Below are 14,765 nucleotides of genomic sequence, written 5' to 3'. Positions count from 1 at the left end.
TTTATAACTACTATATATTTAAAAATTTTGAAAATAGATTTTATATTAAAAATATTAAATTTTGTTAATAAATTAATTGTACATGTAAATATAAATTTTCTAAAACATTCAGTGTTCCTGCTTCACACACTTCAATAAAATTTGATTACTTGATTTCTCTTCTTTTGTTTTTCATTTTTGTTTAATTTTTTGCATTGATTTCATTAAGTGTTAAATGTACAGCCTTCTTCTTAGCACCAGAAGGCTTAGTTTATCATTTGTTTCTGATTTTGCTGTTTAAATTTGATTATATATATATATATATATATATATCCATCTTTACTTTTTTATCTTTGCATTTTAGTTACTTTTATTTTTGTTTAAATATACATATATTATTAAATGTTTTCACCTTGCAAAATACACTTTTAAAATATAATAGTCTTAAACTGCATATGTGAAGAAAAGATTAAAATCGCAAGAGAATGCATCTACAAACTGATGTTATCAGCCTTTCTTAATTTTTTCCTTAGGTTAATCAAGTTAATTTTAGATATCATCTAATGTAATAGATATATATTTATGTGTTTCCTGAAGCAGATCATCAGTTTAAATCTGGTAAGATGGCATGCAGAAATTATAAAATTAAAAATATTCAACTGTAATTTATTAAATAAAGAGCAATTATGATCTAAAGGGTATCAAAATTTACAAAAAAAAAGCTTAATATTTATTTGTTTACTTTATTAAACATTTCTTTCAACACGTGCATGCATAAAGCATACATTACGCATAGTCGAAATTAGAAAATTGCAACCAGAAAACTATTTGATGTGTATTCGTGATATTTATAATGACAAGGACTTTGATTTAAATCATATCAAAGACGGAGTACATCGAGATGAAATACTACATTTAGTAAGGAATTATAAGCCGAATAAAATAAAAACATCTGCCCTGAATATAAGGATAGTGCTGACAGATCAACTTCCAGTTCATTGCGCGCCGCAACGTCCCCCCTGCAGAGCAGCGTAAAATTGATAAACAGATTTCAGAATGGTTAGAGAAACAAAGGATATTCCTTTATCCATTTTTTGCAGCAATTCCACTTTTTGTTTGATGGACATCGAAACATGCTTTCGCTTTGTAGATCCTTTGGCAGCTCCAGAATCGGAAATTCTTATTAACATAATCGAAAGTTCAAGCTAACTTTTATAAAATTGCTCTAACCGTCTGGGAAAAATAATAAGCCGGATCCAATTAGAAGATTAAGGAACAACGCAATCTGCAACATTAACTGAAATAAGATAATTAGATAATTTTAGCTTAGCTTATACCATCCGTTATACATTAAATGCGCATGCATAAACGTATTATGCATGTGCGTAAATGCATATGTGCATGCGTAAAGGTATGATGCACATGCGTAAACGCATATGTGCATGCACTGCGTTTACGCATGCGCAGAAATTTTGTAGCTTAGCGGTCCGGATTATAGATCATTCCGGATTATGGACATCCAGATTAAAGACTTTTGACTGTATTAAATTGTATCTATTATTTAATATTATCATTTGGTAAGTGTAATAATAAGGTTATGTTAAATGTAATTTTAAACTTGCAAAATCTGTTGTTTTAAATACAAATAAACCTTAAATACAATCCTTAAATAAACTTGTTTTGTGTCTTTATTTTTCAGACTAATACATGTTTGTGTTAATAATTAAAATTTTTTTTCCAAGTTAGGTGTTGTACATTTAGAACAAGGTAAACTTCCTGATGCTTTAGCATTTTTTGACAAAGCTTTAGATATTGATCCTGAACATGAGGTAATGAATTTTTCTTTTTCACTTTTTGAAATTATTTGAAATAATTATTGCTTAACACATAATTTGTTGTACTTTTAGTAAAACATTTATACACAATGTCCACAAAAGTCTTAACATGGTCTTTATTTTTGCAACTGTAGTCATAGATATATATTTCCAATTACAAAAATATTTTAAATAATGTAAAGGTTCATGTTTTCATATTTTTAAATTTGGAAAAAAAAAATCTGATTTTGTATAAAATACGAAATTTTTTACATATTCCTCCAGTGTCTATACTTAGGAAACTTTTGTACACATTTAAAAAAAAATAAAATACAAAAAGTGTGACTCTATGACAAAAATTGACTGCAATACTTGATATTAAAATTGAGAATCATATTTAGGCCCTAAACACAAATTAAAGCATGAATATTTGCATTTGTACATAATTAAGACTAAAATATTGTTTAAAAAATTTCTATTGTGAAGAGATTACATGATGAATATTTCTGTGCAGATTATTGTGAAAAATACTGATCAATATATATATTTTTTTTAATGTAGATTTTATTTATGGAATTTCATAGAATTTGTGCTCTACGAAAAACTGACACGTTTCAGTATTTTCATCTATCCAACTTGTAATAATTCATCTTTGGAAAAAAACTGGCATAATTCAACAAATGCAATTATTTGCTTATGTCATAATCAAAACGGAAATGTGGTATATTTTTATGTGGAAGGGGTTCACTAATAGACTGGATATCACTAATGTTTGTTAGTTAACCCTTTATATTTAGTTAAACTTGGATTAAATCTTCTTTTATTTTTTCTGTAAACTAATAATTTTCTCATTGTGCCACTTTTCATCCAAAGTAGCGATATTATTTGTGTTAATTAGTAATGAAAAATATACTTTGATGAATATTTTATAAGATTACAAGATTAGGATGCTAAAGTGATAAAATTTAATGCAAGTATAAATAACCCGATTTTGGACTTTTAAAACTTATAAAAATTATTTATGTGAAAATTCTTTTCATCATACCAGATGTAATTAAATTATTAATTAAAGACAATAGTAAATTACAAAACAGTATCATTAAATGGCATTGAGGGGGGTATCAACCTTGATTTATTCTAATTCACTAACCAATGCAAATTGAATATGATCTCAAAAATCATAATTTTAAAATTAAATATATGTCACTTTTTGTTATACAGATTCAAACTTTTTGTGTTTTATTTTTTATAACAGCTTTCCTAGTTATAAGTATAATGACCAGAGAAACATGTAAAAAGTTAGATTTTGCAATTTTACAAAATTGATTTCTTTAATTTTGCCAAAACATGAATCTATGTGTCATTTAAAACATTTTGTAACTGGAAGTATATGTCTATGACTAGTGGTTGCAAAAATAAACCGTTGGTAAGAACTGGGTAAGAACTTTTATGGGCATGGTGTATGGTTTTAATGTAGTTGAATGATGGATATGTTCAAGTTGTTTGAATTGTCAAAATGCTGATGCCTCGTTTCCATGTATATTAAAACTAAAGTTTAAATACAGTTAAATAAGTTTATATATAGTGTTTGAATTTTTATTTAATTTTATATTTTGTGATTTTCTGTTCATAATAATACCTTCATAATAATTTTAACTTCTTAACAAAGTGTGATCTGATGCATTGTTGTAAAAGGGTAATTCAATTAGGTCTGAACATTTCCTAGGGCACAATTTAATTTCTTGGGTGATCCTTTTATTTTTGTTTTAATGCTAAACTATTATATTTTTATCTAAAAGAAGTTAAGATATGAATCCAACAAAGTTATTTTACTTCTCTATCATATTGCAATTCAAATTCTTAAAAGTTAAACAACAGTATACATAGCTAAGTGGCTACTTGGATTGCTTATACTGTATTGTATTACAGTATGCATTGTGAAAAATCATTGCTTCCCTCTTTCCCTAAATTGCTGAATTTCTTATTAGCTTTTAAATCCATTATGTGTTTATATTCAATGGATCTGAATCAAAACCTTTTTTAATTATTTATTGTGTTGTTTATGCATGTTTATTTCAGAGCCATGTTGCCCAATAAAGTTGCCACTAGCCACACATGGCCAATGAATACTTGAAATGTAGTTATTTAAACAGAAGGCATTTTAAATTAAATTCTTAATTAGTTTAATATATGAAAATTATTCCTCTTATCTCTGAATGTATGCCCTTTTTAGATGCTGAAATGGCTACAGATATTTGTGACTTTTGATTTCCTTTTTTCTCTAGATCATTTTCTATTTGTACTGCTCCAAAAGTATTTTTAAAATTTCAGGAGAAAAAGCAAGAAAATAAGTTATTGAATAACTAAAAGTATTTTTCTATGAACGAAAGTTTTTTTCTCTGATATTTGATATCATTTCAAATATTTTTCATAAAAATTAAACAAGCAAAATTTAATTGTGATTGTATGAAGCCTGTTTAGTCATTTTTTGGTTTCATTGAAACAGAAGCTAAATTGGCTGGGAATATTTCAGCTATAATTTTGCTGAAATTAGTTAAACAATGTAGCTGATGTTAAGATATATAGAAAATAAACACTTGATAATGCTGCTGTGATATCTATTCAATTTACTGGCATTCAGAAATACATCAGGGAAATGAATGGAAATGTCATGCACAAAATCACTCACTGAATTTGGCAGATGTGCAAATAGCACTAAATTATGTTAAATTTTCTCTTCATTCCATTCCTGAGATATTCTGATTTTGAGGACTAGTAAAATTGGTAAGCATGTAAAGAAATTTAGTGATAAATGTTTGAAGTGCAGTTAAGAGTTGCCAAAAAGAAAAAAAAAACCTGAAAATATGACACACTGAAGAATTGGTGAAGAAGAGAAAATGAATTACAAGCATTCTGTTTTTTGTTTTTCCTTCTTGTGCTTTCTTAGACCTGTAGGACTCTATCTTTTTTTAGAAATCAAGGACCTACAGTTCTATGTCCATACTAAAATAAATAAGTATAAAAATGTTGCATAAATCTTGAAGCTTTGAAAATATATTGCACTCAAAGTAGAAAAAACTCAGTTTACACTTTAGTAATGTACACCAAAACCTTTTATGGTGATCTAAAGATACTCATGTGTTACTGAGGATGAAAGAAGGAGCAGATGGCAGGAAATAATCAAGCTATGCTGATTCATTCAAAACTGAGTTAAACAAATAATTTTTTTTTAAACTTAACAGCAGGATTTAGGAAAATTTTATATGATTTCATCAATGGTATGTTCTTGCTATGCCTTCTTTTGTACATCAGATATTTTGAATAATAAATATATGATTACATTAATAAAGTAGGTTCTTCATTGAGAAGAAAATACATTAGAATTACTTTCCTGTTACTAGAGATGACAAAAGATAACTTAAGTTTCTTCAATTTTTTTCAAAGTATGGTTTTTAGAACTTAGTTGCAAATACAGTACAAAATCTAAAATCTGGATGTCTAATATCTGGAGCACAAGGGAAAAAAATTCTTTTAACAATATCTAGGAATGAAAATGTGTTACTAAAAAAAAAAAAAAAAAAAAAAAAAGTGTGTTGTAAATGCGAGTTTTCTTCAGACTTGCTGAGATTCCTTTATGTTACTTTTCACACACTGGCCAGTGGCAATACATAGATTGAAGTAACTATGGCCATACTTTCTGGCTTTTAAGTTAATTTAATGTTGCAAATTGCACTCTTACTAATTTGATCCAGCATATTATTTTTGCAGGCTATTGTTAATACAGCTATCTTATCAAAATTAAAGTTTGAATTTTCGTTTATGTTGAAAAGTGTTTCTAATTCTGGAGCTGCAGGAGGATCTGAAAACCAAAAGCATCTTTGGTACTTGCCAGGGCTGACATCAGAACTGATGCAACTATTGCAGAAGCACCAGGAAGTAGAATTTATGAGCATAAAACGTTTTAGAATTTGGAGAAGCAACAAAATTTAAAGGTTGGCAAAATTTTTAGAATTTAGGCAGCAAGGGGCAGCAAAATTTAAGACTCTCAGAAGATTGCATTGGGATGCATAGCACCAGCTGTGGTACTTGCCTTCTCTCACTGTCTTGATGGCAAAACAACACCTATATTTTTGGCATAATTTTTTTTAGCCCAAAGGGCATTATCCCAGAAGGGCTATTAATTTTATTTTGGCATTTTGCGATGTTTCACGATAAATGTCGGCTCACTTTTCAAACTGTTGCCACCAATTAGTACAGCCCTGTATTATATTTAAAAAATTAAATAATGAAGAATTGGCATAAATGTATGTATGTTTCTCCTATTGTGATAAAACAACGGTACCTAGAGCCATCAAATTTTGAGCAACATATATTTCCACCCGAATATGGACATCTGGAAGCCCAAATTTAGATTTTGTTTTATTATTGATATCATATTTTGTAAAACTTTAATGAATTTTTTATTAACAAACTCAACGATTTCATAGCGAGCAATGGCATCACTGTACAGGAAAAAAAATTTTTTTTTATCTCTAGCGCGCTAGACTGTGTATTGGAAATTCTAAAGATATGCTCATTTTATAATTATTTTATGATATTGCTGTTGAACTGAATTTTATGGTTTAAGTGTGAAGAGCATTATGTTTAATAAATAAAGTTAACATGCAAAACATTAAAAAAATGGCCCTTTGGGCATAATATAAAATCTGAAACCTTTCAGGTTTTTAAAATTTTATTGCTATTGTTATTATCATTAAAGTGGGTGTTTCTAATACATTGAATAGTTATTTATTTATTTATTGTTAACTCTAATTTCAACTCCTTGTTTACCACAAAGTATACCACTTTTAGAAGATCAATAAAATATGCCAAAAGGTAAACTTACCTTTTGTCTTTTTCATGGTGGGCAGCTTGACAGAAGAACTCTCAAAAATCCAGTCTAAAAATAGGAACTAATCCAGTTTAAAAATGGGAGTCTTCATTTAAAAACACAACATACTTTATTAGTAGTTACAAAAGAACTTTAGTGATAGAAACATATTAATTGAAAACATGTGAGCAGCAGTCATGACTGCTTCTCTTTGTTTCAAACACATAAGCAGCAATCTTGGCTGCTTCTCCTTCACTCTTCTTCTGACTCTAAGTGTCTCTGGTTTTATTTTAGTCCTCACTTCATGAGGTTGCTCAGCAGCAACATTCTCCCACTTTGAGTTCTGGAGGAACTCAACCTGCTGTCACACATGTGACAATTGTAGTCTATGAATAGGTTTCACAGTTCGTCCACTATGAGTGACTGTGACCTTAAGGTGAGGATTCTGATTGTCCTTTTTAGTGGAACATGACGTTTGGAGTCATCAATTTTAGTCATTTTTAGTTGGTCCATTGCATCATAAAAACAGAATAACATCATATTAAACGGAATCACATCATAGAAAGAATTCAGAGTTCTTTTGGTTTTTCAAACTTCATCTTCATTCCCGTCTAACATCTCATCTGCCGAAAATGGTCACAGGATCTTGCTGGTGAGCATGTTGCCATTATTACTTATAAAAATGAAGCATATTCCCACACATATAAGATAATCATCAGGCTTATCATTTCATTTCTTGTTACCATGCATTTAAAAAACGTTTTTTATTATTCTGGAAGTTGCATGATATAAATATGTATTATTATATTTGTATTTAATTTGTATATTAAATGCTTGAATTTTGAAGAAACTGTAATTATTTAAAATAAAAAAATAAAAAGTAAGTTATTGTGTGCACAAAAAAAGTAAGTTATTATATTGATATTTTTTTTTCACAGCAAGCCTTAATGAATTCTGCAATATTAATACAAGAAAGTGGGAATCTGCAGAAACGGAAAATAGCATATGACAGGTATATTGAAATAAAAACTAAAAATAATTTAAAGTGCAATTTATACATTGTTATTTTCATTTTCTCACTTGGCTTTTTAATTAGTATAAAAGTATAGCTTCTATATGATATTGCATTGTATATGCTTATATATATCCTGTGAAACCTTTCATGGTTATTGTCTTTGACATGGGTGTTCATATTATGGAAGTTACACTGCATACATGCATGTAAGAGAGAGTAATAGTGTTTCATGCTTTCAGTTTATGCTTGATTTGAAGGATGTTGACAGTGAAGAAAACTTAGTTATAATTGCAAAGCAGTTGCACTTAATAAAATTGAGAAAATTCAGAATACACACTAAGTTTCTGAAGCATTAGAAACACTCGAGCTCTCACCAACACTTTTTTTGTAGTTCAGATATTAAAAATCAAGTCAGTATATAAACTACCTTAAATGGTACTGTGACTTTTTTCTAAAGTCTACTTCTGTGGTTATATAGCTAATATAGGTAAAGCAAATAAATTGTTAATAATTTCCAGTATTGAAATCAGCTTTAAAGTAAATGTACAAAGTTTACATTTTTTCTCTTTAGTTAATTTTTTTACTGATACTGAAATGGAAGTGGATTTTTCTCATGTATTGCCTACATTGTGAAAAATTGTGTCAGGATGTGCTCTCTTTAAGATACAAGTGCAAATCAGTAGAAAATAACAGTATCGAACCTGCTGAAAAATATATTTGGCTGGAAAATATGGAGCCAGTATGAGTATTTTTTTCCTTCTGTTGTTAAAAACTGTATAAATTATTTTTATTGGTATTTTGTGTGTATCCTGAAACGTTTTCTTGTGCTGGTGGTTTGGTTCCGCGTGAGTTCACTGCTGAAGAAGAATCAGCGACAAGTATTGGTTTGTACTTCTAATGTTCATGAGAAATGAGTGTTGGCTTTCTTAAGAATAAGTTGCTATTGTAACTGGAAGTGATAAAAAGATTCCTTGGACTAATGCTACTTGAAAAAGACATGGTTACAAGTCTCACAGAAAAACCAGAATTATATCCAGTGGAGGGTTTTCTCTGCATATAGTAGGAAATAGAAGATTTAATTTATTTTGAACTGTTACAAAGTAAGAAAACTATTAATGCAGACATGTGTTGTCACTATAGGTAATTTAAAACTGACATTAACTGCCAGTTTTAACGGTCAAGCAGCTTGCATTGATTGATATCTTGTTATGGTTATTCAATAGAATAACCCTAAATGATATAGTGTAAAAATGATTCCTCAAAATTTGAACAATTATTAATGATCTAAGATTCCAGATATTGTCTTCCTCCAAATTATTATCTGCTTAAATTACTTAGTTTCCATGATGTTAAAAATTTCCATGACAAGCAAGTGGTTGAAATGTAGTAAATGAATATTTTACATTAAAACCAAAAACATTCTTGAAGAAAATTGCTTGAAAGATGGACAGAGTCATAGAAAAAGATGAATACTAAACTAATTGCTAAATTTATTTACAAGTACTTAAAAGAAAAAAATTAAAAAATTAAAACAGTGTATCTTAATCCTGCATTATTACCCAGTCAACTAGTAACTTATAAAAAGTAGTTGTTTTCAGACTTTGATTCCTGTTATCAAATGATCTATGAATGGAAAAATTATGTTTAAAATTTGATGACTAGTGAATTCTAGTAGTGAACTGAAAATTTGTTGCAGTATGAAATGATAATATTTATGAGGTCTGTAGATGAGGTATCTGTTTTACTATTTCTGGCATAAAAAGTCAGAGTTAACATACATTTCAGCTTTCCTTTTTGATAAGTTCTTTACTTCCAAATCATCACAACTCGTAGGTGTTATTCAAACATCAATTTCTTTTGTGAAGTAAATACTAAATTTGTTTATTATAATAAAAATTTCATGACTTATTTAAATTAGATTTAATTAAATTTAATAATTCTAATTTAAATTAAATTCTAATTAAAATAAATTTAAATTAGAATTTAATTTAAATTAGAATTATTAAGTAGGAGGCTGAACTATTAAAACAAAATGCAGTATTATTTTTATTTTTATATATGCATTTCTGAATGCAATTATTTTTCTAGATTAAATAAGCTGTTGCAGAAGGGCAAAGCCAATGAGCGAGTTTATTTCAATCTTGGAATGCTAGCTATGGATGATAAGAAAGTGTTGCTAGCAGAAAAGTGGTTTAAGAAAGCAATTCAGGTTGTTTTTTGTAATGTATAATTAATAAATATTTTTAACTGTGTTTTTATGCTTCTTTTTAGTTTTGGCAGAATTTCATTTGACATTCTACATTTGTTTACAGCTCAAGGAAAATTTCCGAAGTGCACTTTTCAACCTGGCATTGTTGCTTTCTGATGATCACCGTCCTTTAGAAGCAGTGCCATTCTTGAAACAGCTATTAAAAGTATGTTGTCATGTTATACACATGCTGATTTTTTGACAGAAGTCCAATTTTCAAGTTGAGATTGAAGAATTATTGAAATAATTATACTAAAATATGTATGGAATATAAACCTTAATTGAACTTGCATATTGGGAACTGCTTTCAGAGTTTAGTTAGACGTTCTATTCATATGGTAGTTACTGAGTTATACCTTTTTATAATACATGCCTACATAGTATTACATAATTAAGTCATAATATACAGTTTGATAATATTTTAAACTTAAGTCAATTAATAATGGGAAGTGATTATATTTTAAGGATAATAAAAAACAAAAAATTCACTGTTTCATTGAAAAACAACTTTCAGATATAAACAATGTACAAGGTAATCTAAATTTAGCAAAAATGTAAAAGATTAGTGTCTCAGCAAATTAGTTTGCAATGTATTACAATGTAGTTAACATAGAAGTGCATGGAATTAAGTCACTGCACCTCATCCTTACATCTGGGAAGAAAAGTACTTCAACAGAAGGCCAGAGTGTCCTTGACTGCTGGAGAATATGGGATAATTGGTCATTCCTAGGCATTTTATACTGTGCTTGAGGTTGGTGATCTTACTGTAGATCAATTTGCAATTGCAATGAAATATCAATACTGGAATGCTGAACTTGATTGATTGCTTGTAGCTGGAGGAACATCATGAGTTTTGTGTGCCATTTAGGCCGCCTGGGGTAGCTTCTTGTTACTAGTGGTAAGAATAGCCTGGATATTGCAGACATTGGATTTAAATGATGCAAAACATTGGATTTAAAACTGTCATTTGCAAGATCCTGTATTTTTGATAATAACTAGGATGGGTGCATGTCATCAAGTTGCAAATCCTGTAACAGCTGGTTTAGTTTGGTATTTTCAGGCTCCTCATATCCTGAAACTAATTTATTTTTCAATTCCTCGTATTTGTTATCTGAGCAGGATTTCGAAACTATCTTGCTTACTGACTGCAGAACCTCAGTGTTGAAGGCAGAATTCATGGTGTAAAATTTTGGGGTAGGTTTCATAGCAATGCAAGCCATTTGCTTGTCATCAGCAATTGGAGGATTGCTCGTAGACATTTCACTAATACATATAAATACAGGTAACAATAAAATGATATAATGCAGGAATGCAATTGCAGTGCACGTGAGGAAATACTAAGTAATTAATGTTAGGACCTGAGTTCAAAGGATCTACAGCAAAAGAATACAAAGTGAGCAAAAGTTCTTTAAAAACTTTAAAAATTCATTGAAATGGAAGAAATTGTTGTTGAATGAAAGAAGGGCAGTTTTCAAGAAAGGGCTCACAAGAAAGTTGGATTTTTTTAGCAGCAAAAAAATTTTTAGTTAAAAATTTCACCGACAGAGTGCATTGACATGCGAGAGGTTCAAGAGACTTATGCAAATTAATCTTGCAATAAAAGACCCTGATACACGAGGATTTCTCATTCACTTTCAGAATGGTATCATTACCTGAGCAAGCATTGTTGGTGAAGTTGTTCTGTTTGAACAGAGAGTTAGTAACTATTGCATTGTAAAAATTTCAAAAGGACTGAAGATGAAAAATTGCCCCATATCAAGTTCTGGAATACTGAAGCTTGTCAAATGGTTGGAGGAAACTGTCTCTTTGAAAAATCGGCCATGAAATGGAAGACCCTCATTGGCAAATGGCCAAATTTCTGCTGTGGAAACCAATATGAATGATAGAGCATTGGAATCGTCCATATGGAGTAGCAATGCTTGGAAAGCTAGAATTATATTGGATGTGCCTCACTGACTGATTCAATGTATCCTGTATGGAATATTGCATCTCTATCCCCACTAATTGCAATCACTGCATGAGTTATAACTGTCAGATACAGCTATGAGGAATCTATGTGGAGTGGCCTATGGCAAGAATTAAAAGCGACCCTCAGTTGTTCAATGTTTTCTGGGTGGATGAGCCATACTTAACACTATACAGGGATATTAACAACCAGAACACTTGTATAAGTGCAGCGTCAAATCCTCGTGAATACATAATGAAGTCACTGCACCCAGCCAAGTTAACGGTCTGGTGTGGCTTCACCTCATCTTTCATTGTCAGGTCATTCGTCTTTGAAGAACCGTGTCCCATATCTGGCTGGAAAACATGCACAGTAATCGCTGAGCGTTATCTCACTCTTTGGATGACAAAGTTGTGCCTGCATTAAAGCAAAGAAATGTATTATCCATAATAAGTTTTATGCAGAATGGCACACTGCACTATTCCAGTCCAGTAAAGCAATTCCTGTTGAGTACCTTTGGTGAAGACATAGTGATCCATCCTAGTTGCCGAGGTTGTGTGATCATGGCCTCCATGATCACCCAATCTCGCTCTGGTCGACTTCTGGTTGTGGGGCTATTTCAAATCACTTGGGTACTATTAATTCTCATCAACATTAAACGAACTCAAAGATTTTGTTTGTCGTGAGGTTTCTGCAATTAATTCTGAATTTTGTATTCAGCTGTAACGGGTGTTGTGAGTTGACTTTATTATGTTGTACTGGAGGTAGTTAGTTGTGTTGTACTGTTCTGGAGGTTATGCTGAATAATTATTATTGCACGGATAAATGAATGGAGCATACTGTCATTCTGTTCGATGTGTTTTCGGTCGTCAGTGACCTCTACCGATGACATTTTTAACTTAAAATTTTGTTAGTAGTTGCTAAAAAAAATCCCACTTTTTTGTGTGCCCTTTCTTGCAAATCACATTTCTTTACCATAATTTCTTCCGTGTTTATGAACTTTTAAAGTTTCAACAAACTTATGGCTTAACCTGTACATAAGAAGAGCTCATCTAGTTGAGAAATGCAGACAGACAATATCCATGTTGTGGAAGAAAAAGGTACAAAATATCACAAATCACGTTGATGCACAAAAATTATCCTCTCACATGCTGGAACATGATCACTGATGAATGCATTAAGTAATCCATGTTACTGGGACATGATCACGAATGAATACATTAAAGTAAAGTAATACACATAATAATAATAATAATAATAATAAAAATGTATTTCACATATTCTCACAAAACACTGTTATAGAAGAAATCCTTCCCTACACTAAATATCTTTGATTCACTTTAATTAAGCATGTGTACAGGTCACCATTTGTTGCATATTACTGTACTAAATTCAACAATAAATATATGTAGAGGTTTTGCCAGATTTTTCCATGATAAACTGGACATATGAAGCAGTAGATTAATTTTAAGTAATAAAATCTTTATATTATAGTATAACTAACTTTAAGTTAATATAGACGATAATTGCATCAGAGGGAAAAACCGACTAAATGTGGCGGCAAAGAAACACAAAGTTTTTAGCCCAAAGGGGCATTAAACCCAAATAGCTATTAGTCTCAAAACGGCATTTTGAATTGTTTCACTTTCTGCATTGATTCACTTTTCAAACTGTTGCCACCAAATGATATCCCCATGTATTATATTTAAAGAAACTAAATAATGAAGAACCTGCATGAATGTTTTTCATATTGTGAAAAAACAATGGTACCTAGAGCCATCAAATTTAGTATAATGTAGTCCTCCAATGAACAAGAGCACTTGGAAGCCTGAGTTTTGAATTTCGAATTTGTTTTATTATCTGTTTCATATTTTGTAAAACTTTAACAACTTTTTGATTAACAAACTCAAGGATTTCAAAGTGAGCAATGGCAGCACATTATGGGGAGGAGGAAAATTATCTCCAGCGGGAGAGACTGTGTATTGGAAATTCCAAACATGTGCCTTTTGCTGTTTTTAAATATTTGTGATATTGCTGTTGAATTGAATTTTATGTGGTTTAAGTGTGAAGAGCGTGATATTTAATAAATAAAGTTAACACACAAAACGTTAAAAAAATCTAAAAGCCTTCAGATTTTTTTTCCCTCTTTTTTTTTTTTTTTTATGTGTGTGTGTTGTCCACTTAGAGATATGGGCATGCAGTTAGCGAGTAAGCACAGGTTCACTTAGAGTCGCCACAAGGGTTTTCAGTAACTATTATCTTATAAATTGGTCGTTAAGTTCTTTGCAGCAGTGCATCATAGAAGAATGTATCTACTTGATATAATTTATAGTATGTTTAATTATTTAAAATGTTTCAAACAGTTTTGATGAAAATTTGTGTCATTGTTACAATTAATAAAACTTTTAAACTTTTTCTAGTGCTGTATATTGTGTATTTTAGAATAATCATTTGGTTGTTGAAAACTTGACTAAAATATCAAATATATGTTATATGCTGATAAATGAGACATGCTGGTAAATAGATTATTTTTTAAATAGTACTTGAATAGGATAAAGTATTTAAAGATAATTTAACAATGATAAATAAAAGACTTAAAGTCAGCTGATGATTAAGCAGTAAGATAAAGTATTTATCCTTAACTACCAAATGAAATAGTTGAATGAATTCATTTTAAATAATGAAAACTAAGTTTTTATATTTTAATATGCAAGTATGTTATTAAAATGTACATTTGAACAAATTTGAAGTTAATAGTATGGTATTTAAAGAGAATGCATAAAAAGTTCAGAATTTCATAATGATCTTGAAAAGTTCATGAATTTATGAACCATACACTTTATCCTTTGAGTGGTATGGCTTTTTGAATCTGTTCATGAAGAAGTGTTTTTATT

The 14,765-nt window shown here is 29.9% G+C and overlaps 1 protein-coding gene across 2 annotated transcripts in view; it reads left to right on the top strand.

Annotated features, from left to right (window-relative positions):
- The window catches only part of LOC118185279 (protein O-mannosyl-transferase Tmtc3-like), a 114,090-nt gene that overhangs the window by 86,477 nt on the left and 12,848 nt on the right, over positions 1–14,765 (top strand). For both annotated transcript variants that reach the window (XM_035355124.2, XM_035355122.2), the window contains exons 16-19: positions 1,722–1,808; positions 7,602–7,675; positions 9,767–9,887; positions 9,991–10,092. In XM_035355124.2, coding sequence (XP_035211015.1) covers positions 1,722–1,808; positions 7,602–7,675; positions 9,767–9,887; positions 9,991–10,092 — 384 coding nt within the window. The remainder of the gene's footprint in view (positions 1–1,721; positions 1,809–7,601; positions 7,676–9,766; positions 9,888–9,990; positions 10,093–14,765) is intronic.

The sequence above is a fragment of the Stegodyphus dumicola genome, chromosome 10, assembly GCF_044657685.1.
Source record: "Stegodyphus dumicola isolate Sdum_Otavi_A_Nest chromosome 10, ASM4465768v1".
In the NCBI taxonomy this organism is placed as follows: Eukaryota; Metazoa; Arthropoda; class Arachnida; order Araneae; family Eresidae; genus Stegodyphus; species Stegodyphus dumicola.
The sequence above is the reverse complement of the archived record's forward strand: the minus strand, read 5'-3'. Positions and strand labels throughout refer to the sequence as shown.